This window comes from Lampetra fluviatilis, chromosome 9 (genome assembly GCF_964198595.1).
Source record: "Lampetra fluviatilis chromosome 9, kcLamFluv1.1, whole genome shotgun sequence".
NCBI classification, from domain to species: Eukaryota; Metazoa; Chordata; class Hyperoartia; order Petromyzontiformes; family Petromyzontidae; genus Lampetra; species Lampetra fluviatilis.
Window position 1 is genome coordinate 6635488 of NC_136283.1, and position 25596 is coordinate 6661083.

The 25596-nt window shown below is 43.6% G+C and overlaps 1 protein-coding gene across 4 annotated transcripts in view; it reads left to right on the plus strand.

Annotated features, from left to right (window-relative positions):
- The first annotated feature begins 2009 nt into the window (after positions 1-2009).
- The window catches only part of PDLIM3 (PDZ and LIM domain 3), a 42159-nt gene continuing 18572 nt past the window's right edge, over positions 2010-25596 (plus strand). For 3 of the 4 annotated variants that reach the window (XM_078859710.1, XM_078859707.1, XM_078859709.1), the window contains exons 1-3: positions 2010-2141; positions 3406-3538; positions 21525-21679. In XM_078859710.1, coding sequence (XP_078715836.1) covers positions 3446-3538; positions 21525-21679 — 248 coding nt within the window. In that variant the 5' untranslated portion in view covers positions 2010-2141; positions 3406-3445. The remainder of the gene's footprint in view (positions 2142-3405; positions 3539-21524; positions 21680-25596) is intronic. The other variant, XM_078859708.1, reaches the window with a different exon arrangement.

Sequence of the window (25596 nt, forward strand, 5' to 3'; positions counted from 1 at the left end):
AACAACCCCCGCGACTGAAAGGTCGGGGAATGGGGGTCTTCATCCTGCAGTGGATTGACAAAGGGCTGTACACTCCGAGGCATTCACCGTCACCAGCCATCACAATAATGATCTGGGCTCCTGTCCTCCCTCTCATATGCAGGGTGTTTGTTGAATCACAGACGCGTACAACAACAGCAACAACCCCGCGTGCTGCACGGATCACGCGAGTGAACCGGGTCGTGTTGGGATGAACCCAGCCGCAGGAACACGCGGTGATGACGGTGGTTGTGATTCGCGACACATCACTTCACCGGGCACTTTTTCTTTCTGTGAGCCGAATGACGAGCTATCAAATAACTTTGGTGGGCCAACAATAACACACACACACACCTCAGTGGTATCCAATAGTAATAATAAAACAACGTGCAAATCAGCGAAGTGTAAAGAAGCTTTTGCAGTCAAATAAGTGACTGAGCGCCATACAATCCGAAGGTGTCGTAAGGTCGAAAATATGCCCCTCTAGTATCTGTTTAGTGCGGCTAAGATGCGTGCATTGACGCACAAATGTCGTAGGGGGGCGTCCATAAATGACGTCATGCACCTAGGGGGGGGGGAGGGGGGTCAGACATTTGTGACGATGTGTGACGAGGGGGGGGAGGGGGGGTTTGAAAAATGTGACATCACATCAAAATGCGCAACTTTAAATAAATATAAACAACACGTTCTACTTCATTAAATTGAATTGTTATAACAACACAAATTTTGATAAATTTTCATTATTAACTTTTTGATTATTTAAATGTATTAAGGTCACCTTTTATTTAAAGTATAGATTATATTATAATGTTAAACATAAGAACCAGAAGTCAATCTACGTCACACTTTTATTGAGAATAATATTTCGTCAGAAAGAGGAAGTGTAAATAAAATTTTAATGCAGTCGTTATATAATTTTAGTTCTTTGTACCCAGAAAATGGCGTCATGCTTCTTTTCGCCATTCTCCTACTATGAACCATGAGTGACTGAATTTAACCATTTGGGATCTTTGATTTAACTACGGACTTCCCTTATGGAAATGAAAACAAATTTGAACCGCTCACGATTCAGTATATCGTGTGCACGATTTAGTATTTTGTGCGCAAAAAATTAATTGTTTTTTTTTTATTCCATGAAGGAGCATTTTGCTTCTCCATGGGATAATGGAGAAGCATAAATTTAGTACATTTTTTAATGATTGTTATTAACCATTTTGATTCTAATGATTCGACCAGGGCTTGTCATTCTGTGGAATGAATGTGATTGTGATAATTGCACTCTCCATTTTGCTTCGTTCTACTACAAAGTTTCAAGTATTTTTCAAAAGTTATAAATACTTTTAATATTTTATAATTATAAGAGAATTTCAATATAATATTCTGAACATCTGCAGTTTTAGTTAGACGTTGAATATTTTCAAGTGAATTTTTTCAGTTTTCCAACGCCTCCTTTTGAATACGTGTTTTCTCCTACAACAGAGTGCAGCGCCACATTAAATACGCACTACAATGACATTGGTTTAAAGTGATTTGAAGCATGTTTTATTTTCAAAATGAAAATATGGTTTTGGGAGGGGGGGCAGAGCTTTGTGACGTCATATTTAAGGGGCGTCTGACTTTTTGTGACGCCGTGTGACGAGGGGGGGGAGGGGGGTCAAAAATCGGCCAAAATCGCGTGACGTCATTTATGGACGGCCCCTAAGTGGGAAACACGTGGACACTGTTTACTGCCGCCTCTTGCAATGCGTCGGACGTTCGTTGGAAGAGTAGGCCAAACACCCTGGATAGGGACTCTCTAGGGCCCCCCACCCCCCCAAAAAAATCTACGAATTGATGGACAATCGCTGTGTGATGGCGAGAGAGGAAGGCGTTGTGGCTGGGCTGGGTTGATGGTGAGGGTAGTGGGGAGGAGGAGGAGGTGGTGGTGGGAGGAGGAGTTGTTGGATGCTGTCGCCTCCGTCCGTTGGTTGCACCCCCTCGTCGTTCATAAAGGCGGCGTCTGGCGCAGCGCTTTTCAACTCACTCCGAGAGGCGCGCCGTGCAGGAGAGGACGCGCCAGGAGCTCTGCTGCGTGTCGCCATAGGTGAAGGCTCGCACGCGCTCCAAGCTGCTGTTCGTCTCAGGTTAAACCACACACGGGCACTAAGCTGCTATTGGTCTCAGGTTAAACCACACACGGGGCTCTAAGCCGATATTGTTCTCAGGTTAAACCACACACGGGCACTAAGCTGCTATTGGTCTCAGGTTAAACCACACACGGGCACTAAGCTGCTATTGGTCTCAGGTTAAACCACACACGGGGCTCTAAGCCGATATTGTTCTCAGGTTAAACCACACACGGGCTCTAAGCTGATATTGTTCTCAGGTTAAACCACACACGGGCACTAAGCTGATATTGTTCTCAGGTTAAACCACACACGGGCTCTAAGCTGATATTGTTCTCAGGTTAAACCACACACGGGCTCTAAGCTGATATTGTTCTCAGGTTAAACCACACACGGGCACTAAGCTGCTATTGGTCTCGGGTTAAACCACACACGGGCAGTAAGCTGCTGTTGTTCTCAGGTTAAACCACACACGGGCACTAAGCTGATATTGTTCTCAGGTTAAACCACACACGGGCACTAAGCTGCTGTTGTTCTCAGGTTAAACCACACGCGGGCACTAAGCTGCTGTTGTTCTCAGGTTAAACCACACGCTGGCACTAAGCTGCTGTTGTTCTCAGGTTAAACCACACACGGGCACTAAGCTGCTGTTGTTCTCAGGTTAAACCACACACGGGCACTAAGCTGCTATTGGTCTCAGGTTAAACCACACACGGGCACGAAGCTGCTGTTGTTCTCAGGTTAAACCACACACCGGCTCTAAGCCGATATTGGTCTCAGGTTAAACCACACAGGGCACAAAGCTGATTTTGGTCTCAGGTTAAACCACACACGGGCACGAAGCTGCTGTTGTTCTCAGGTTAAACCACACACGGGCACTAAGCTGATATTGGTCTTAGGTTAAACCACACACCGGCTCTAAGCCGATATTGTTCTCAGGTTAAACCACACACGGGGCTCTAAGCTGATAGTCTCAGGTTAAATCACAACACACCGAGTCCCTAAGCACGCAAATCCACATACTTGGGAGCACTTTCTCAGGTATATACCCTACACCAAGACTATAACGGCATCTCACGTACGCTCCTAAATCCGCAAAGCACAAACATCACTCAAATTTCGTGCGAATAAAAGTTGCATTGTGCATAGCCACACCCAGAGCCTGCCGTATCGAGTGTGTACGCTCTGTGTGAACGCGCGCGCGTGTGTGTAGTGGTGGCGGGGTTGGACTTGAGTTGTCCCTTTATTGGTTATTTTGTTTCTTTGACGTTTCGTTACACAGCCACGAGTAGAAGATCACTCCTCCCAGCCGTCGTCCAGCCATGCCGCAGCAAGTCATCTTGACGGGTCCAGCGCCGTGGGGGTTCCGTCTCGTGGGAGGAAGGGACCTTGACCAGCCTCTCACCATCAGCCGGGTAAGTCGTCGTTCTTCCCTTGGCAAATGGCAACAAGTTTCACCCATAACTCGATCATCAACTCCTCCAGCTGTCTCATTCGCCGTATCTTTCGAGTTCCTTTTGGGGGCCGTCAATGCGCGACTACGTGTGATTGCGTTCACCTTCAGTGACACCTCTGAGATTTCACTCGCATCTTCACCCGTTGCTGCGGCTTTCAACAGAGATGTGTGTACTTAATTTGGAGCTTGTATGTACTGCACATCCATACGCGTTGAACTTCTTTCGCACCATGCGTTGCCAGCCGTGCTAATCGGAGGATGTGTGGGAAAGAGATGGCAACCCTTCCATCACGTCCATTGATGTTTGACGTCCATCCCATTCGGGACAACCCGTGGGGAAATGCGTGCGGTGTTGTAAACGGTCCCGAGTTTTGCACGTTAGGTGATGAAACTCTAAGCAATCTTCGCCTGTTTTCCATGAGGGGCAGCGCATTAATTCGGTGTGGGAAAAAGGCAAATTCTGCTGCATGCGGTGTGTGCTGAACTTTACAAAATTAAACACCGTTAATTATTGGTGTTTATGCTCATGTGGTGATGTTTTTGTTTGTTTTTTTATGCAGTTCAGTGTTTCAGAAATGCGGTGGGAAACCAGTGGCACATAACGTGGTCAGCCTTTAGAAGCTGTTTCTTTTCCACGCTCAAATATAACTACTGTAATGACATTTCTACCTTAAGGTTTGTAATTCGGCTGTAAAACCGCAGCCTTTTAAGCACTCATTTAATTACGCAAAGCCAGGGTGCACCATGTTGCTAATTAACCATTTACAGCTACGTTCGGTACATTATCCAGTCGCCTTGTTGTTTCGGCAATTTTCTTGTGTTTTGCTATTTATTGGGCTTAACCACATGTCGGGCAAAACTGGCTGTCTGCTGGAATCCACCTGATTGCTTTCAGGGCATGATGGAATGACCCTCGGAATGTGTGAGCAGCTGAAATGCACGGAATAGTTTACCACCGTCGTCATTAACAGACGCTTCTTATAATTACCGCCGAGGCTTTTTTTAGCCCATCCGCCCAGACAATGGTTCCAGACTGAGCGACCGCAAGCATTCTGACGAATTAGCGCAGCATACTTGCTGATAAGGGAAATATTCCATTATTCAGTAGTGGCACGGTATTTAATTACAAAATAAATAATTTTGAACGTGTGCATGTACAGAGCCTTGTCATTGCACTGCTGGATGAGGGCCTCGCCACACCATCAGGGGTCGCTAAGGTTATTTTACCATACTTCACCACGCTGGTCAGTGCAGGTTTGTTAGAAGGCGGGGGAGCAGAGACACGGGAGCGAACAAGTCCTTGGAGATTATTCCGGTGTAGTGCAAGAGGAGTAGAGGGAGACCGAGGGTTTATGGAACAATGTGGTGGAATGAGATATCAAGAGAGTGGGTGTGATGTAAGGGGAGGCAGAATACGGGGAGAAGTCAACACCGTTGATGATTATCTGAACGGGTCCTGGGCCTCCCCTAGGTTGACTCGGCCTCAAATGAGTACCTAGTGCAGTGTAAAAGCATCGTTATAAGGGAGACGAAGGTGGTGCTGGCCATCCACCCCCTCGTGTGCCGTGCCGGCCTTCATAGGTGCTTGCTAACAGCACTTGCCCAAACAGTTTAAGGTGATACGGGGGATCTTTCTATTTGTATTGAATAGACGTACACTGATAAAGTAAATGCAAGCAGCCGACCCCATGCAAGAATGAGACGTTTGGCTTCGAAGAAGATACATCATTGTATATACTTTGATACAAATGAATATAATGCTGCTGACAACAACTCTCAAGTTGAAGCTGCCAACTGAGGAGGACACTTGTGCACGTTCAAGAGCAGAGGGCAGTGTTATGATTTGTCCACAATTGTGACCAGCTAACACAGTAAGTGAAGATATGTTTGCCACATAGTTTGGTGAATGTTTGCCCCAGCCAGTGTAAATGATGTTATTGGCCCTCTCCATTGTAACAATCTGTACTATATAATTACATTTACGACTGATTCTTTCAAATACATTCTCAATCACACCCAGTGGCTATATTTTGTTATTTCTATTTTATTAATTTACCAGGTAAGGTCCATTGAGCAATACAGTTCTCTTTCAGAAGCGACCTGGCCCCAAATGATAGCCCAACGAAGTGGCTTATCACGTGGAAATCTTTCGCAGCCAAACACTCTAAAAGCATGTTTCTAAATGTGGAGGGAAAAACCGGAGGCCCCGGAGAAAAAATCCACACGGCCACGGGGAAAGAGACATGCAAACTCCAAATATACAACAGGAGTCAGCGTTGGGATTTAATACACGACTTCCTGCATACCAGGCGATGTAGTTAACATCTCGCCACCGTGGCGCCCAGGCTCACTGTCGTTGCCTCCACCACCTGTGTCCAGTGGCACGAGGGAGTCCACACGGCTGGAATGTGTCCTCGCCGAAGGCTTCATCATTAAGCAATACACTTAATTTGCAGATGAGTGAACCTATCGTTTCTCTCCACCAGAGCCACCGTGTACATATAAATGTTGACCTTTTGCACCGTATGTAGCTAACTGTGCTAATCGGAGGCACCTCCGCACCTCCATCAAAGCAGACTTTACGTTCCGAAGGTGATATTTAACACACGTGTTTATTCACAAAAGATTATCTTTGAGCACCCCTCACATAATTTTACATGCGAGCCGATAGCATATGGCTGCTGCCATGCTGACAACTGCTGGGGAGCCATATTTTAAGAGTTTAATTCAGGACAAATCAGACGTACAACCCGAAGGGTACAAGTGGTGCTTTAAATTTTCCGTTGAGTGCCCCGTAATCCCCCGTTTCATTGATCCCGTGCTGGCTCGGTCGTTTATTGAGTTCAAGCAGGTCAGTGCGTGGGCGGGCATTCTACGTGGGGTGATCGTTACAGATATCACACCATTTTCTGTGCGGTTTTACACCCTCTTACCATGAATACAAAGGTGACCGGTTCAACTTAAAGTTCATACGCTGGTCACTGATTGTACGTGTTGCCTTCAGTTTTAGGATGCAGAGGTGTGGACTCGAGTCATGTGACTTGGACTCGAGTCAGACTCGAGTCATGAATTTGATGACTTGCGACTCGACTTGGACTTGCATAACAATGACTTTGTCCCACCTATGAGATGTGGACTCGAGTCATGTGACTTGGACTCGAGTCAGACTCGAGTCATGAATTTGATGACTTGCGACTCGACTTGGACTTGCATAACAATGACTTTGTCCCACCTCTGTTAGGATGACAACTTAGGAGGGGTTTTCTATATTGCTCACATTTACAGCTATATAACTGCAACTGACCATTGTTATGGTGGACACCAGCATGTATTATTTAGGTGTTTATCCTCACCTCAAAGTAACGATGTTCAGTGATGTGACAACTATCTGTTACAGGGTAAAGTTACAACCTTGTACATTATATCATCTCCAGTCATGCATGCTACCTTTTGCTAAAACTGACTGGGGGATGCCTGCCGTCACTTTAAAACAACTCCACTCTTCTTAGCATTGTTTCACGGGTAACATGGACACGGTGTGTGGGTACAGAGGACGATACTTTTTGGTTCTTTCGGTAAAGTCACGTAGGTATAAAAAATAATAGATCACGACGTTTCGATCGCAACAAAACTACGTGACTTTACCGAAAGAACCAAAGAGTATGGATTCCTGCAGTCACGAAAGCTTCAAATCAAGATTACAGAGGACGATATTGCGACAAGGCTGGCAGCCCCCCTGATCTTCCATGCTACCGTTGTCAGATATTTTTTTTTATCAGCAATATAGCAGTCAGAGCCTGCCTGGCGAAACATGTTTATATCTGCCGTACAGTGCAATTATCTCACGGCCTGCTAGGTTCCGATATTGCGCGTAGCTCTGGCCAACGCAGGAAATTCCACAAATACCCCCGGACTTCTAACGTGGCACCAGCAAACCCGGCAGGACTGGCGTGGCCTCTCCAAGTTGGCATTTAATCTGTGACCCGTGAGCAGATGACAAGAGGGTTGACGAGCCATTTGCAGACCTGAATTTGTAATCGAGAATTATGTTTGGGCCTCTTACTTTTAATTTACACCTATGCGGTTAGTTGGCTGTCAATGAAATATTACCCGATGGGTACTATATACGATAATCGTGAGTGTAGTGCTTCTTCATCACAGTACGAGGTATTATAGTTATTTTACAAGTATTGGTACGTAGCTACTATTCTTGGGGAGAGTAGCAACCTTTTTTTTAAATAATTGTTCAGTTTTAATATGGAACAGCTGGCCACTGTAATTTGTTAGACGTTAAGGGATGACGTTGTTAAGTCTCAGAATGAATGGGCTTTAAAAGTGATCACCCAAGGCTTCCTGCCTCATAACTTTTTGGACGCATCATCATCATGCATCTGTTTCGAATTTGGCTGCCTTAGAGCTTAACAATATACCGCATTTTCCAATATAGTCGTCACGAACATGAATTTCTTCTGAATTTTTTGTTTGACGCCAACATAATTCCTCGTGCCAAACGATTAGTCAATTAAAAACACACGGGACTATAATCACCGTCTAAAAGCGCACACATTTATAAAGTGAACTCTCGGTTTGGCGAAGAAGCACCCAAAAGCCTAGCGTGTTAACCGTTGCCGTTGGCTTCCACGTGCCAGAACGAAAAACATTTGCACAATGTGCTTGTTGTTTCCTTCGCACGTGCCGCGCAGTCCCACGTTCTGTCTGCTTTGCACGCTGTTGAAGAGTCTTGTTGAATGAGAACTTAAATGAAACAACGAAAAACGTTACTGCCCAGTTGTCATGTTTTTGAAAACGACGGCTTCATTGTGTCTTGACTTATTCACGATTGTGCTTCACTGTTTTGTGTCGAGAGTCAATGGGGGACCCTGCAAGAAAAAATAAACTCGAGGGCGGTGGGGAAACAAAAAGAGAGCAACCAACAGTGGAAATGAGCCAAAAACATTGAACCGACGCATGCAGATATTGCATTGTGATTGATATAATTTACGTGCGTGCAATTTTCCAGTTTTTTTGTTTGTATCCACTACCGGATGAGGGCCCTCCCCATGCTTAGCAGGTCACGGGGGGTGCCTATTTAACCATACTTCACTGTGCTGTTTAGTATGGGCTGCTGAAGGTGAGGAGCACAGAAAGTACTGGGCAGTGTCACAACAGATTCTGTTGCACGATTCGCTGCTGTCCCATCATGCAGCTCCATAGCCCCCGTGTCATGCATGGCGGTTGCCCATCCGAGCACTGCACATGCTCAACTCTGCTGCTTAGCTTCTGAGACTAGGTGAAATCTGAGTAATGTGGTCACAGGTGAAGTAATGTACTGTACTTAGATTTATAACTGAAAGACATTTTAACGGATGTTTTTGTTGATATTAATGACACTTACTATATAGTGGTGGTGCATTAGCGAAGTGGTTGGCGCATTTCATTATGAACCTGGTGACCTGAGTTTTATTCCTGGCCATGGATAACACAAGTGATACGAGCCATTCGGAGGTCCCCTATTAATTAACCCACACGGACCAACACGGTGAAGTATAATCAAACAACCCCCAGGACCAATATGGCGAGGGGGAAGCCTTTATCCAGCAGTTAATTTGCTTATTTATCAAAGAAAATCACACAAGTCCTATGACTTGCTTTGCAGGAGGGTCCTGCATTGGGTTTTGATGTTAAGATGTTTTCAGCCAATTAATGAGTGTTTATAGAAGTGAAAAAAAAACAGATGGCGTTCAGTACACTTGCTGTATTTCCTCCTTGTGAGCCAGGGTATGGGCACTTTGACGCACACAGGAAGGGAGTTTCGCTGCATGTGTGCGACCCACCAACCCTTTCCCCCACAGTGCTGGATTACAGGCATGCGCCACCATATAGGGCTGTAAATTACACGTAATACAGTAATGTTATAGACCGTATAATTAATATGATATAATTAATATGAAAGGGCACTTGAGATGCTTTGCGACATACGGTTGTTCCACGTTCATTAATGTGTTGTGTGGGAGTATGAGATGCATTCATCATGATTCATCTCGAAACTACTGAAAATGAATGTCTTCAAATTCAGTAGTTAGCAGGCAGAATTTTAGAGACCTTGCTTCCTCGTCTCGTGTGGAAACAAGACAAATATATCCTTGTGACTTTCTTTCATTTTTAGCCTATTGTTACATGTGGCAATAATTGAACATGTAACTATTGGCAGGATTATGAATCCATACATTTTACTGAAATGAAAAGATGATGAATAACACGGAAATATGCGTATATATATAAACTATTCAGGCACACGCACCACAAACCGTTTTATCCTGACATTTTTTTTTATTGTAGCCGGCAAAGCAGTTTGGGCGAGGTTTATGTGAACGGGTGCACATACCTGTCCAACCATACGGTTTACCCGTATTCTTTTTCAGGGAAATAGAGTTTTCAGGTCCATACGGGTACCGCCGTATCACTACGGGCAAAACAAAAATCTTAAAACAATTGTCTTTGTGTTTCTCCCTTGTGATGGGACTTTGTAGGATGAACGTTGGGGTTTATAAGCACACTGGGTGACCAATAAAGTCTGAATTGGTCTGTAATAAGGTGGGGCACTGATAAGGGGTTGACAGGTATGGCATTGTAGCTGCAAAGAAGCTTGGACGAGGTTTGTGTAAACGGTGGAGCAACGGGGTGAGGCGCTTGACATTGTGATGTGGGTGTGGCTCATGGGGAATGTGCTCTGGCAGGTCCGCCAGGAGCCTGAATCGGTGTTCGCCATCTCTCGCCCACTATCATTGACGGTCTGAAACGTTTGTCACTGCAGGCCAACGGTTTTGTTTTGTTGTAGCGTCACGGCCACTTGCTGCCATAAATCAAACGCTTTGCGTGTGGACATCGGTCATGTGCACTGAACATCTGGTCACTTTTTTTGTCATTATCTACATATCATCTTCATCGGTTCACACTGTACCACGTTCCATTGCACATTTAACTTCCGTATGATTGGTTAGAAATTACATCATGTGTGATCTATGTGGCAACTCCAGGCCTCCAGACCTGAATCCACCATTCAATGTAATTTAATGTATAACATTTAGTCGGCACTTGCATTTAAATTATAGACATGAGTGAATCAAAAGAGTTGTGAAACTACAGAAAACACAAAGCGAATTTCAAGATACAGTGGCAGTTACTTGGCTTTCGGTGGCACTTGTATGGCCGACATGAGAGCCCTGGTGCAAGAAATTGAATAGGGTCACCAAACCAAGAGTTACCCCCTTTCGTGTATCCTGGTCCCTGGGCCCCAGTGTAGTTGCACTGCATGTACACTACTAGATAGCTACACCACTGTAAGCTGTGTATAGTGGCGTGTGTGTTCTACCTTTGCCTACCGCAAGTCTTCTGGTGGTTGTGCTTAGCTTGGAGGTCCCAAAATGTCGTATTTCAAGGAGTGACTGCCATCGAGTTATTTATTGCTTTGACACTTGGGCAAACTGCAGGGCCGCTGGGTTAGGTGTGGCCATACGAATGCGCTTAATCAATTTTTTTCCCGAATGGACCACTTCTAGGCCCTGGATCACAGTTGAAGTATTCTACGTATCTAGAACGGTGGTCTACAACACTCGTAATATCTCATGGCCGTGCATAGAGATAACTTTAACAATATAGAAACATAAAAAAAAGTTTTGTGGGAAAAATGGGTTCAACTTGCACTGATATTTTGTAAAAGTGGCATAGGGGGAGAGGGGTTGGTGGATACGGCACCACTTTTCTCAGAATGTTCTCCTGTGATGTCTGTAAAGATGGCAGACCAAATTGGTCATGAGGTAAAAAAAAGTGAAAACATCTAGGTATTGCTTTCTTTCTTCTCAAATTACATTTTTGTCTGAATTTGGGTGAACAAATAATCATGGCTAATCGCATTCTTTAAATGAGTGTTTTTTGCCAAAGATCAGGTTACAAAGTCCATACGATAGAAATCAGGCTAAATGCCAATGAAAACATACATTTCTAAACTTGGGCAGACCGTATGATGTCCCTGTTTTTGGAATAAAAAGGGGTTAAAACCTCCACTCGTTTACACGTCCTCTCTATTGCAAGAAGTTTGGAATGTTGTCTTCATTTCCTCTGCATCTCAATGTGTTTATTTTTCATCTAGATTCCAAAGAATAATGGCTTAATTTTGGTGATGAATATTATTACATGGAATGCATCTCCTGACATCCTAAGAAAAATGTGTGGCTGTTTTTTTTAAATACAGTGTGTAATCGCACAGTACAAACAAATACTGTTGTTAATATTGTGTCTGTTTATACAGTTTGTCAACTATAATATACAGTACTGTATGCATACTGTAAACGTATTGTTTTTATATACTGTACTGTAACATAGTAGAGTACATACAATATACATTATTTTGCCAATACAATTCTGTGTGTCAGCCATGAGGGTTGTTGACCATACTTCACCACGCTTGTCAGCGTGGGTGGTGGAGGAGGAACCCATCACAGGTTCAGGAATCACTTTCCACTGATTTTGACCACGAATTGAACTCAGGTCGCCGACTTCACAATCAGCCATCCACTGCTACTGCCACTCCATCGCCACTTAATTTTACGTCTCCTGTTATGACACACCAGCAAGCTCCCATTTTATTCTCACCTCTATAGTTCTAATTACATTGAATGTCTTTTATTTTTCCATTTTAATGTTTTACACATTTTGACCATTATAGCATAGAAGTGTGTGAACTCTCTTTAGAGATTTGTGCATGTAATGTATCGGCCACTTACTCATTACTGTAGTCGGCTTTGTTGATTGAAATGAAACCCACAAAGTGGTCTGTATTTAAATTACAACACGTAGATTAATGTGCTTTGTAAGTGAGAAATGTTGTAAATCTGTCGAGTATAACGTATTTTTAGCGGTACCATAATTCAAGGGTTACCCATTGCCATGAAAAAGATGAATGTTTAGTTTAAAAAGAAACGAGATGTTCATGCAGCTATGGGGTTCAGCCTTTCTTGTCATACAAATGTGTCAACAGCAATATTCTAAGAATAAATTACGATTCGACATGAAGCGGGTCACATTTCAATTTCTGAAAATCTTCAGCAGTTTCGCAGTTTGTCTTGCTATCTTTAGCACGGTGCTGTCACAATGACGCTGTGTTGATGTTTTGGATGTATGACGCTTTGTAAGCAATATTATAGCTATGCTCCAGTGCTTATTTTCACCCTCCGCATTTATAAAATCACAAGTTGTTGACAATGTCATACTTTATTTGGGAAATGGTGAGTGACACTGCGAGCCTAATGCTTCGGGTATAAATGGCCCAACACCATCCTCAAGGTGGTAATGACTCAAATTGTGACCTGTGATGTTTTTTTATTGGTGCAGGGGTGACAACCTGAAGGTTTTACTTTGTATTTTTTGCTAAACAAATAGTAACATCCATGAAATATGCGATGGTCCTCATTACAAAGTGGGCTCCTTAATCAGGCGGCGAGTACTCGTGACAGTGATCTGGCTCAGCCACCTCAATGTGAAGTTCTAGTTGTTGCTCTACATCGACATCAGCCACATGAAGGAGGTCTTTAACGTTGCTCAGTGTTTAAAATATTTGACGTGCAGCACCCGAGTGCACCGTATTTTTACACATTGAAACATCAACGTGTAAAAACAGTGCACTGACATACAGAGTGAGCATATAGAGATAAGGGAACAACAGAGATTCTAATACCTGACAGAGTTCAAACTCAACCTTCAAAAATACAGCACATTATTGAAATACTGTATTAAATACATGATGAGTTTTTGTTATATTGAAGCGTATGCATAATAATGGCAGGATGTGAATGTAATAGCATTGTAAAAAGGAAGCAAAATCAAATGAGGCATACACGCATTCAGAAATAAAAGTAACGATGAAACAGATCGTTATGGATCACATCGTGGATGAATACGAATTCCTGGAATCTGGTACAGTATTTAACTTTTCGGGAACATTGTCTTGGCACCTTGTCGATGAATTTGTCCTCCAGGTTCCTCTGTTAAATCCCAGTAGCAGTGACTCCATGTGGAATTCGTGCTCCTTATAAACCCAGCCCTGACCTCGTAATATTATGAAGGAGATGAAAATACCTCCATTTGTATGAACGCATGTAGGAAAAATTGGGATCTACACACTTAATAATTTAGCAGTTTGTATATATATCCGTTTAAATGACAATACAGGTGGTTTGTCTGGTTAACTGGTTATACATTTAAAGAAGTGGGGGGGGGGGTGGGAGACGGCTACCTGGATCAACAGCATTTACACACTTGGTGAGGATTTAAATGCCACGGGCTCTAAGTATTGCGATGCCAGTTTTACACGCTTGCATGTCAGAGCTGCCCCTCTTTTTGCAATCACTCCGAGAAACCGACGTTATCTTTCAGCAACACCTTGTTCCGCATGTATAGCACAGAATGTTTGTACCCCAGCAGTATAAATGAGTTCACCACAGTCGGCGTGTGGTGGGGTTACGTGTGGATAACTCTAAACTCTTTCAAAAACGTCTGGCCGCTGTGGAAGTGTAGACAATTACCTGCTCTGTTGGGTCAGAAATTAGAATGCAGTTGTTTGCGCGACTGATGCTTTTACTATCATGAACAGCTCTGCATTACATTCCAGTGCTGCGTAGCATTTTAATTGGCAGACGCATGTATAGCATGCTATTTGATACTCGGCAATCGGTGGCGTTTAAAAAGAGATGCCGTACACAGCAACGCAGGTAATGTTTACACGGCCAAGATGTCTGCTTCTACATATATTCTTTCAAATTATACTCTACTTTAAAATGCATTGTTGGTCGCCTGAACACATTTGAGATTTCAACATAGAAGTGTTGACGCACAATGCTTTGTAGTATTCACACACTGTTGTAATTAAGTGTAACCTCGTAAATGGACTCCTTTATTTATGATTTCTGAGCACATATTCTTGCTTGTTTAACTTTCACTGCCGGTACAAAGTGCAGCCATCAATTGCAGCACCTGGGAGTGACAGGATGCACAGTACAGTGTGTGTGTGTTGGGTTGCTCTAAAGTGTTTGAGCACAAATACAATTGTTTGCCAGATGCGGTCTCGAGCGTTTAATATCACAATTTACCTGCTTAATATTTAAAGGAAAATAAATCGTTGAATTAAAATGGTTAAATGTAGATAACTATTGCCTGGTTGTGGTCAAATTTCAGTCAACGATCTGTGTTTTACTGTAACAAATTAATTTGATGTAGTCAAATTAATGAACGTGTTCCTCACCACACTTTTAGTACAATTGTACAGTACGTGTCTAGGAAACACAGGCAGCTTGAACATCATCAATATCAGCCATGGTCTATCACCTGTTGTTGGATGAAAGCCTCCCCATGATGTCGCCATCCCTCCATGCTTCATCTCACTCCTGCAACGTGACCTGATCTCATTGGCCCTGTCATTGTCCAATCCACGACTGGATTAAGACTTCTCCAGGTCACGTCAGTCGTGGGGCTTGTTTTGGCGAACTAAACAACGCCGGTCAGTGCAGGTTGGTGGCGGGTGAAGGACCCATGGCGGGTTGAGATGTTGGCCGTGGTCGGGTATCAAATTCGGCTGGACAGGTTCGTAGTGCAAGTGCACTTACCTCTGGGACACAACTCCAAATAATAACCCATTTGTGGCACGGTGATTTGAGCTCCCGAACGAGACATTTCAAGTTGCGTGCACTTGCAAGAGTTTTGCCTGTGTGTGTTTTTCATGTAAATTAGCAGTAAATTAGCCTCAGTAGAGCAATTATCATGGCTCCATTGGCCTATGCAAGACCGTGAAATACAGATGGGAAAGTTGTACATTATTTTAACATAGTGCCAGCTGTACACTTGGCCCAAAAACGCTGATGTCATGGGCACATGTTGAATTTCAAAGTGGAGGAGAAAATATGCCCACAGGGTTGTGGACTCTGTGGGGCAGGTCTGAGTAGATTGGATATTTCTGGAAAGCTGTTGAAGGCTTGGGATGTGTGTTTTTTTTACTTTTAAATCCAGGCCAAAACAATGGTTATTGACTTTCTCCAAAATAAAATTTCAGTTATGATTGCAGTCAACATTGTGGCGTCTGACAATGCGTGCATTTTTTTTTTAAAGCTCTCGATATATTTACGGTTGCAAGACCTGTTTCATCTACAAGACAATTGGGCTATTGGCACTGGGATTGAGGTGCTGTAAAGTAAATTTGTACAACTAACATAGGAGTTTCCATTTTAGTGTATTCACAATAATGCCACAAATACATATCTTGGCCCTACACACTGGAACCATGACATGGCCTATGTACATTACAGTGGTCAAACCAAAATTGAATGAGTGGTCAGTCTTGGAAATTCACTTTTGGGCACTCGATAATGGGCCACGAATTTGCCTCTTAAGCACCGCTTTTGTCGGAGTGGGAGTGTGTTGTCGGCACCGCTGAGTTTCTGAGTGGGAATCTAGATTTTGGTCACCTGTGATTAAAACAGTTTCTCCAGTGTCGCGGGTTGATGTTCTCAGCCTGGTCACCGATTGCGCAAAAAGAAATCCCCAGTCACGTAAAATGTAGTTTTGGGTACTTAATTCGCCTAAATTATAGCTCTGAGAAGAAAAAACACATCAGTTTGGCTGTCATGTGGCAAACAAAGCTGCGTGTGGAAAAGTGGGCCCTTTGTTACGTAAAGGATGAATAGGCCACCAGAACGGGCTTTTTTTTGGAGATGTCGTTTATTAATAATCCCGTCTGCAGCCATTCTCTGACCCAACATTGTATTACACAGGCATATATTTTGTTATAATGCCATATATGCCTGATGACTACATTGTATATAATACAGCTGTGAACGCATATATCCACTGCATTGTATAGAATACCGTATGGTTGTCCACTACCAGGTATATAATACAGCTGTGAAGATGGCTTCCTGAAGGATATTGTTCCTGCTGTGGTTGAGCCTTGCTCCATTTTGAAGCGATCTTTTTTGGGCAACGTGAATCATCACCTGCGAGTGTGGGCCCTGCGAGGATGTGGGCAGCCCTGCCAGCCACCTGCTCTGCACAGATCGCATTTCAGTCTTGAGTGGCCAGTTCTGTGTCCAGTGTCCCCGAGCACAGCATGAAGCCACGATCATAATGATGGGCAAACAAGCGGTTACCAGAAAAGAACCATTCGGAAAAAATAGTGAACATTTTTGAACATTGTTTAACAATGGCGCTTGAGTAGTTTCTTAAAATCAGAAATTGTGTTTGCAGTTCACGCGACAGTCGTTTGTGGATTCGTGTGCTGCCAGTAAGTGGGTGCACTATTTGAGATGAAACATATCCGAGTTATATATCATACCAGCATCCTCTTATCAAAATTAATTGGAGTGACAGTCTAGTCATGTCACATATTTTGACTCGTATCGTAATGATTACCTTATAAGGACAGAAGAAAAAGCACACAGGCATACTCACATTTCGGGATATTTATAAACTGTGGTGCATTAATTGACGTGTTTTTTGTTCTGAGTTCAGATTAAATGTTGAAACTAAACTTCTTATTTCCTCCACTATTCACAGTTCCTAGCAGAGTTCACAGAAGACACATTTACACATTCTATTTTAGAAGACTCCTTCAAATTCGAGTGTTGCACCATTTCCAAGAAACATGCTTCCAAAGTTGACTATCATAGTGAAACCTGCAGGAAACTGCAGTCATTTTATATGGGCATTTCTCCAGAACACACTTTCAGTTTGGTAACTCTGCTGACACCCATTTGTTTGCATCGTGGGGATGATGTAATTGAATTCCTGTACAAAGAGAGCAGCACTCGGCCTCTTGTTTGCATTCAGTCCCGTGATGCGTGCTCTTCAGGGCTCATGTGAACTGAGGGTACAATTCCTTTGTGATGCATAATAGCTGTGATGCTCAGGGATGATCAGGCATTGGTATTGAAAGGGAAATCATTCCTTTTATGGGATTGGAATGGAGATTCATGGATATATATATTGGCTTTTTACCAATAATATTTCTTAAAGCAACGTTGCATAAACAACAAGAGTAGGTGATTTCGATTTAAAGCTTTCGTGACTGCAGGGATTCATCTTCTTGGTTCTTTCGGTAAAGTCACGTAGAAGGGAAGTAATAAAATAATAAAAATAAAACATAATAAAATAAAATAAAATAATTCTCACGACGTTTCGGCCACAACGCAAGCAGCCGTCCTCAGGTGAAGACCAGGTCTGTCGGGGAGACAGCGTCTGAATGAAACACCACCACGCTTGGAGCATGACTTTACCGAAAGAACCAAGAAGAAGAGTAGGTGATGTCTGTAAACTGACAAATTTCTGTATGTACAGTATAAATACTGGTATTGCAAAAAGCCCACGGAGAATATTACACATTATTGAGCAGTATGGGACTCAACTATTAAATCACCAAATATATGTAAATGTAGTACCGTGACACTGCTCATTAATTACCCAAGTGAATGATGAGCTACTTGAACATAACTCCCATGAAGAGATACCTTTTCATACATACATAAACGCTGCACCAATTTAGATCTCTGAATTGAACAAGTCGAGGTTAAATAGGATGTTGGTGTGGTAACAATTTGAGCATAACCTGTGTATTAAGAGGGCACCGTCGCGAAATGTCGGGGCACGTTCGTCCGTCGTCGTTTGGAATGAGTAAGAGTTTTGAAAGGCAGCTTTGGCTCATAGTGGCCGGTGATCTTAATGCACTGAAAACATTTGGGAGAGGAAATGCAAACATGCCAGCTTAAAGCGGCTTGCCCTCCAATGCATCGGCGTTAGCTTGAAGAAGACCTTTATGCGTTTGAACGCAGCTCGTGCGAGAGTCACAGGGCAGATAGAAGCTAGGCTTTTATGTCTAAATAAACAGCGCTGTAGTACAAGCATGGAATCTTTTTTGAAAGGCGAGTGAAGGTTTCCTCCGGTGGAGTGCAGCCAGAGAGCTGTGTACTGCTCGCCTCCCAGCCACGGCCTCTCATTCCGGTGACGTGTGTCGGTGTTTCTGCCCGCGTTGGCTGGGCAGCCTCTGCCCTTGTGTGTCGCTAAAGCTCATGTGATCAGTCTTGCAGATTGTTTTCTAAATATACTCGCACAGTCTAAAACCCAAACGACAGAAGCACAACTGGTCTATGATGCCGAGGGGGGTTTCTTGTGTCCCTTGATGGCTTTCCAAAGAGTATGCGTTAAAGGGTGAAGGCGACGGTAAAAATAATGCCTCACTTTTGAACACTTTTACTGAAGTCACGTTCGAAAAAGCATCGCCTCAGTTACCGCGTGTCTGACCTCGGTGCTTTTTGCCAGGTATGTTACTCAAATGTTTAAATGCTTAATTTTATATAGGGGACATTAGCCGATTTGAGCTGATATTTTGGAGTTCAATCTCCTAAAAAAAACTAGATGCACAAATCACTAGCCATAGAGGCAGTTCATATATTTTTTTAAATCGTACAACAAACTAAACACAAGTGGACCATCCCTCTGCTGTTTTCATACGATTTCTTCACTTAAGCAATAGTAGTTTGCTAGCATCTGTTTTTTTTTAAAGATATGGATATCTGGATAGGCATTGCCTCTGGAGACGCGTTCAAACTAGAGTGTGAGAAGCGCTACATATGCTGAATGTTCAAATAAACACATTTTTCTCAGCACTAAAGGCACAACACTACAAAATCTGAATTTTATATTTATTTTCTTCCATTTTTGACACCATGCCATTAACAAAATGCACGTTTAGCTATTTTTCCCTCACATGTGCTATCCTTTCGCCAGAAAAAATTGTGGTTTAATTTTTCTTTGCTTAAAGCACTCCATTGTTCATAACGTCTGTGCTAGCATTTCGTCCAAAGCCAATGTCTGTGAAGGCTTTCAGAGCAAGACCATAATATATACATCTGCAAGAATCGAATTCTTTAGTTTAGCCAGAAGTTACATTTGTTTTGATGCTCAGATATTGTTTCCTCATGTACGTTTGCCCCAAGTTAAATCCACTCTCCGCGCATCTCTTTCACATCTCATTCAACCAGATCCTGCCATCTCACTCTTGGTCTCCTTTATCCTTTTGCCTTGCACCGGTAACATCTCCATACCCTGCTAATGCCATTTTCTCACTCTATTCTCAATACATACCCAAACCAGGTAAGTCTAGATTTCCATCTAAGTCTAGAGTTGAATAACAATAACTTCTGCAATGGATTAAACTTCAAATTCCTTTCTATTCGAGATATTTCCCAACATCTAATTTAGCATGGCCATCTCTGCTGCAAGGATGTTCTGGAGTTATCTGTACAACTGTTGATCCGTCAAAGTATTCCCACACAATGACTTCATGCTTTCCTGTTTGCGTCAAGCTCGCGCTCTCTTCACAGTCTCTGGAGACACCGAATAGATTGCCCTGTTGGCTGCCTTCTAGTTACCACAATGCATTTATTATAATCTTACGCTTCTGCTGAAAAGAGTGCAGTGCAGACGTACATCGCCGTATTATATTTCAATGCTCCCGCATGTGTGCTCTCCACCTTCACCAACCCACACCGACGAGCTTGGCCAAGTTGCAGGACAGCGTTGCATGGCTGACTCACTCGCCGGGGATTGTGGTGTGGGTGGATCTTTGCAAAGGTCGGATGTGTGAATATATAGAACGTGACCGTTACACCATTGCGCAAACGGCAGTTAACACCGTGGGTGTGGGCGGTTAATTGGCCAGGGCGTTGGGGAGGCCATCGTCAAGCATTGGCAAAAGGAGTTCTCGTGCATAGCTGAGCACATGCGCACGAGCAGGACATCTCGCCTTGCGCCACTCTGGGCTTGCAGGTGATGACAGCTGTCCTGGGTGACTGTGGCTATAAACGGAATGCGGGTCCCCACCCCATCCGGCGGGGAGCCTCTCCCCCAGAATGCGATCACTTGGGCCCTGGGCACTCCTTCCTTCTGCACCATAACCGTTGTGAATGGACGCTTAATGTGGCCATGATGCGCTCGTAGCTTCTCGTGGAAGATCGTGTGGTGTTGTATCCTTTGATGTCGTGGTTATGACAGTTTAAATTGCGCTGTTGTTGCCGAGTGTATGGCCTATTGAGAACCGCATGGACACCTAAGCGTTGGCCTTGGGCATTGGCAAACATATCCACCATTCTACATAGTAATGGCGGTTTTTGATGCGCATTTTCATTATTAAGTTTTTGGCTCAAGCATCCTGTCCGATCTTTAGCTTGCTTCTTCAATTCACTGCATTAGACCCCTATCCTTTCAGGTAATCAAGAAGCAATTTTTCTTTGTCTGCCTCTAGGCCTCTTTGTAATGTTTTCACCTCCTGAAAATGTGCTCAATAAACATCGTTTGTATTTCCTGGATTGTTTCAACTGGAGTTTCCTCCTAAACCCATCCTTCATCATTATTCAAATCCAAAAACCTTTATTTTGAATGATATTGGCCACGAAAGCCTACGTGTTAAACTCTTATCTCTCCATCCAACCCATATTCTCCCTTGTGACCATGCTCGCATCTCAAAACTTTCCAGTCTGTTTATGGAAAATTACCATCGTGCACAGGTGTTGTGATACAATTTCGATCACGTCTCGCTATGCCCCCACTGTTAAACACACTCGCTTATAGTGGGCGTGGGATTCGCCTCAAATGCACGTTTGCTCATTCATTTGTACAGATCCTTGTAAAGAAATGCCCCTTGTTGACCCTACATTCATTCAAAGCATACACATTCTTCAGCGGTGTATTTGCACATATGCGCTTAAGTATGTTATTATGCATGCCATGCGTGATCTTAACCGTACTCAGTCGCCTGTCTCGCGTGTGTGTGCGTGTGTGTTCGAGGGTGCGTTTCAGGCTAACGCGCTCGCGTGTGCTGTCTCATCTTTTGTTGCTCACGTTCCCAGGTGACGCCCGGCAGTGTCGCGTCCTCGGCTAACCTGTGTCCCGGCGACGTGATCCTGGCCATCGAGGGGGAGAACGCGGAGGAGATGACCCACGCTGAGGCCCAGGAGCGCATCAAGGCGTGCAGCACCGCCACGCTCACGCTCAAGATCGACCGGCAAGTGCCACGCACATTTAAAAAAAAAACAAATCCGCACGGTGGGATGGGACGTGCTGTGCCACCCACTTGCACGTGGTGGGGTAATTGTCAAGCACCTACGGAGCCATCTTGTAAATCAGATGTGATAGATAGGTAGATACCAGACCAATGAGAGTGGAGCGGTGGCACAATTGTTACCGCACCGCACTACGAACCTGGTGATCCAAGTCTGATCACCGACCATGGCTAACATCGGTGGCTAGAGTTACATTTGCACCTTTGTTGGACCCCTACTCCCCCGTTCATCAACCCACATTGACCAGTGTGGTTGCGTACGGTCAAACAAGCACCATGACCTCGCAGCCGTGGGAGGCCTTCATACAGCTATGGAGCGCCATACATTAATTTAACTGTTAAATGGATAGCAAAAACATTGCAGCTATTCGTTCTTAATTTTTTAAATTCTGTTTAAAAAGCCCACTTGGCGATTGGCAAAACAGGCGAAACATTATCATACCCAAACACACGAAATCATGCAAATCCCCTTCAAAAGAGATACTTCTGAAGTAAATATCATTCACAAGAGGCAACCACTGATTGCCAGTGGTTGCCTCTTGTACATCGACCGATAGTTATGTCAGTTCGTCTATCGGCAGGTATTTTTTCGCGTCGCATCTGAAACAGGATGGAATGGGAGTTCGGTAAGCATGTGGGAATGAATGTTCGGCGTACAATGCACCCTTGTGCACCAGCTGCCACAGAAACCTGACAGAGGGACGGGTAATGATGCTCCTTCACCTTTTGGACACGTGTCCCCCCTGGGTGCTTGTGAGATTTCGCGTAAGTTCACTACATCGCGACGAGCTGCCCGTGAGATTCCTGAGGGTTCTTATTCTCTTGGCACAATTCGGATGGACTTTTAATGGATAGAGAGGGGAGAGAGAAAAAAACTGCAATTCGGTGCTGTTTATTGTTCCGTGGTGATAAACGGTTGAGCTCACAGGAAAAACGTTTGCAGCAACAATGGGCGGTAACAAGACAGGAAACGAGTCCACACATGCAAGTGCAAGCGATTATGCATTTACACGCCCCAGCGTGGATGCACTGTAATGTACGCACATGTATATGTTGGGGGTGTAGCGATACGCTCTCCTCGCAATTGTGTTCCCGTGTTTGTGAAAATGGTAATGCTGTGGTGAATGTAGCAGCCTCTCGTGGCTGAGGATAAAAAAAAAGTTTATACACAGGTGGGATGGCTGCTACGTACGGTGCGAAAGAGGTTTTAACATTAAAATACGGCACTGTATGTAACAAAATTATTAAACCCTTTTGTGCATGAAACAAAGCAAGTTACTCCGACCATTTGCAGAGGTGTAATATCAAAGACAATTGGGTAATGATGGGGTTGGGGAGTGAGTCTGCACCCACATACACAATGGGCAACAAGTCTGCAGGTGGTTGACAGGCTGGAGTGGATAATGGGGAATAAACCCAGGGTGGCAGGACTTACTCTTTGGTACTTTCGGTAAAGTCACGTATGAAGATAAAATAATAAATTAAATAATAGCATACGACGTTTCTATTGCAACACAAGCAATCATCAGGTATAAAAGAAATGGAAACAAAAATCTAACCAGAAAACTATAGACAGACATAAGCAGACAGATATCACAAGATACATAGAGAGAGAACACACATCGGCACACAGAGAGAGAACGTCTCTGTGACGAGGCAATCGAAACGTCGTATACTATTATTTAATTTATTATTTTATCTTTATACGTGACTTTATCGAAAGAACCAAAGAGTAATTCCTGCAGTCACGAAAGCTCCAAATTAAGGTGGCAGGACTGGTTGGGGTTATATCAGGACAGAGCAGGGCGGTGCCAGGGAGTCCTTCTGGCGCCGAGGCTTGAGCTTCTGTGGCTGTATATTATGATGGTTGAAGTAAAGGACATATGTCCTTTTAGTTCTTTCGGTAAAGAAATTAAAATTAATAATTTTAATTTCATTTTTTACCTTCGGTAAAGTCATGTAGGTAAAAAATGAAATTAAAATTATTAATTTTAATTTCATTTTTTACTTACGTGACTTTACCGAAAGAACTAAGAGTATGAATCCTTGCAGTCACGAAAGCTTCAAATCTAAAGGACATATAGTCTGCAATCGCGACGTCGTGAATTCCTTTCACGTTTATAGTCCAATACAATATGTGCCTTCTCTATTTCAGCGGGTCCTCGGCATACGTCAAAGTATTCGCTATTTTCTCCGTTCCCCTGTCTTTTTGCTCTTCTCTTTGTATCCTCAAAATGTCTTCCTTCCTCAACTCATTTAGCAATATTCCCTCTTACGGCTCCTTGTTCTCTTCCTGTCCCTTCATCCCTCGCACACGTCTCTCATCGAGCGTTCATCGTTTACAATACGGCCAATTGTATTTTGTTTTTATTTGTACGATTATCTTGCAAACCTGACTTTGCTTGTCTTATCCTAACACGTCTTCACTCGTCTTTCTTTCTTTCCAGCCGGTCTTTTCTATTTTTTGTCAAATCCACATTTCAAAACCTGTCCATTCTCCCAGCAGTGTCCATTCTCAGTGGCCTAAGCTTCTGATGCATGCATTGATCAGTTTCTCGTCAACATTTGCCATCGTGAGCTGTTTCTTCTATTTAAATGCATCTTCGCCCATTGCTGTCCTCATCTTAATATGAAACTGTTTTAGATTGAGTATAATTGTTTAAAAGATTGTACAGTATACTGTGCTGTAGAGATTTAAGTGAAATATGACTGCACTGTATTTGGGTCATTTCAGGCCTTGCACACAATAGGCTTGTTAATGGCCAGACCAGTTTTTGTATGGGGGCAGCAGTGTGGAAGCGAGGACGTTGTGTGACGTGTACCCTGTCACAGAGGGCAATGTCCATGTCTGCTCACGGCCACCAACCACGTATGAATGAACGCCTGTCAAACAAATAAGAATCATGCCCAGTATTCCTTCATGCTTACAAATCTGTGAGTTGGAATGTATGCATACTGTATGAACTTAAATTCTTCACATATGTTTAATGATGTTTTGAACTGCAGTGCTGTTAATGGAATGCAACTAAGTACTGCATTTCAAGGCATATGCTCAATTAGCAGTTGCCAAAGTAAAACATAATCGGCCAAATGCCATTGGCAGCTGATAACCGAGTGCCTTGAAAATGTGGAATGCACTCCATACGATAGAACTGTGAACATGCACAAGTGGCACTAGACGTGCCAGGGCAGTAAGATAAGTTCAGTACGCATCCATCGTGTGACCTTATATACTGTATTTAGTAAAACCCAACTGCTTGCTGTAATGGCAGGTCGAGTGTTACCCCTTAATATGTGTGGGTATTCTGTTGGGTATGCCTTTTCCCCCACATTACAAACAATCATAAATGGGAACACATGGCCCTCCTGAAAGAGAGTTGAGAAGATACGTTCACGGACAAGTTTCTTTGATTGCGTGCCTCTGTCCTCCCGAGAGGTATAAATGGGTGCACCGTAGTTAGTCTATCAGCAGGTCGTGTGTGGTGGAGTAAAGTGTGGGTACTCCTTCCTCCGTCTAGTGGAGGTCCCTTCCACCAGCAGTGTCTTGAGCAAGTCATGGCAGATCTGCAACTTTACATTTTCATATTTTATGTAATACTGTTGATAACGTCACTCTTCAGTGTTGATCTAAATAGCAAAGAAAAATAATGCTGTATTACTTATCCTGCACGTAGAACTTGAACCTCCAGCGCATGTGCTTTACATCACCCCATTGTTTGAACATCTGGAACCTTGGAATCTCTGGAAGGTGTGATAAGGAAAGTGCTGCATGGTCTAGAATTGTTAGAAAGTGCATGTCAACTGTGTAAAGCTTTAGTTGTATAAAGGGCCAGCCCCACACCCTTGCACTTGAAACCCAA